The 1,404-nt window shown below is 44.2% G+C and overlaps 1 protein-coding gene across 1 annotated transcript in view; it reads right to left on the bottom strand.

Moving 5' to 3' along the window:
• LOC115134944 (ABC transporter G family member 20-like) overlaps nucleotides 1-1,122 on the bottom strand; it is a gene marked incomplete at its 5' end in the record, with an annotated part of 22,729 nt that extends 21,607 nt beyond the window's left edge. The window contains 2 exons of the mRNA XM_065022885.1: nucleotides 215-289; nucleotides 784-1,122. Of these exons, the coding sequence (XP_064878957.1) occupies nucleotides 215-289; nucleotides 784-1,122 (414 nt within the window). The remainder of the gene's footprint in view (nucleotides 1-214; nucleotides 290-783) is intronic.
• Between the last annotated feature and the right edge of the window lie 282 nt (nucleotides 1,123-1,404).

The raw sequence follows: 1,404 nt of genomic DNA, 5'->3' as shown, positions 1-1,404 counted from the left end.
CACTCTGTCAGCAGTCCACTCTGTCAGCAGTCCAGCCCGTCAGCAGTCTACTCCATCAACAGTCCACTCCGTCAGCAGTCCACCCCGTCAGCAGTCCACTCTGTCAGCAGTCCACTCTGTCAGCAGTCCACCCTGTCAGCAGTCCACTCCGTCAGCAGTCCACTCCGTCAGCAGTCCACTCTGTCAGCAGTCCACTGTGTTGTAGGGTACTCACCGGTGCATTGTGCTGTTTCATCATGGTTTCTGGATGTCCCTCGGCCAACAGTCGGCCATTCCTCATCAGACCCACCTGGAGAGATAGAAAACAGCAGGGTTATTTACAATGGAGTTGAGGAAGGAGGCGAGGAGAGAGGATGTGAGGAATCAAGGAAAGATTAAGAAAGAGCCTTAGTCATGAATGTTCCTGTAGGACAGGTCTTAGTGTGACAGGAGAGATATCTGCTCATGGTATAATTATATCACTAACGTCAGGTGGTGAAGGCTCAGGCCCAGTCATCATGTCACCTATGTCTTAGTTGGTTTGCTCTCTCTGTGAACACTGGAGCCGTGTAGCTACTGAGGGAGGGGCCTGATTCAGTAGTTGGAATCATATCAAACATTGTGGAAAAAGTCACCACATTGGGTGATACATAACTTTCTCACTGTAAACTGAACAAAGAAATGATTAAAATAGTGGCTAGAGAGTAGCTATCCTCTATCAATGTTCCATCACCTTCCAGTTGTATATCTCCCTTAAATGTGTCTTTCCTGTTAAACTGTCTGTTTTTCCAAATCACCTTTCACCTCATTTATGAAGAAGTTGTCTGTTGATTGTCTTAGCTGGAGATGACCTTGTAGCTGGAGATGACCTTGTAGCTGGAGATGACCTTGTAGCCTGAGATGACCTTGTAGCTGGAGATGACCTTGTAGCTGGAGATGACCTTGTAGCTGGAGATGACCTTGTAGCTGGAGATGCCCTTGTAGCTGGAGATGACCTTGTAGCTGGAGATGACCTTGTAGCTGGAGATGACCTTGTAGCTGGAGATGACCTTGTAGCTGGAGATGACCTTGTTTCTCAGCTCTCTGAACAGATTTCTGTCCACATGTTTTTAGTGATTTCTTCCTTTCTATTAGACCCTGATTTTACCAGGCTGTCATTTAACCAAGGTAGGGTATTCTTTCTCTTACATGTTATTGTCTTAGTATAGTTTTCTTTTTAAGTTAGTGAGCGTTGTTGTTACCTCACAATTATTTAAATTGAAACTCTGTTTTGTAAGCGTACTCGCAATCACAGTTAAATTACGATCTGATCTCAGTTATCAATAGTTTGATCATTCTCTCCCGTTTATTAGAAAGTATTAGGTCTTAATTAGGTATTTGTTGATGTTGTTATCTGCATTGGGCCATTGACAAACTGATGACAAA

This window comes from Oncorhynchus nerka, linkage group LG10 (assembly GCF_034236695.1).
Source record: "Oncorhynchus nerka isolate Pitt River linkage group LG10, Oner_Uvic_2.0, whole genome shotgun sequence".
NCBI classification, from domain to species: Eukaryota; Metazoa; Chordata; class Actinopteri; order Salmoniformes; family Salmonidae; genus Oncorhynchus; species Oncorhynchus nerka.
The sequence above is the reverse complement of the archived record's forward strand: the minus strand, read 5'-3'. Positions and strand labels throughout refer to the sequence as shown.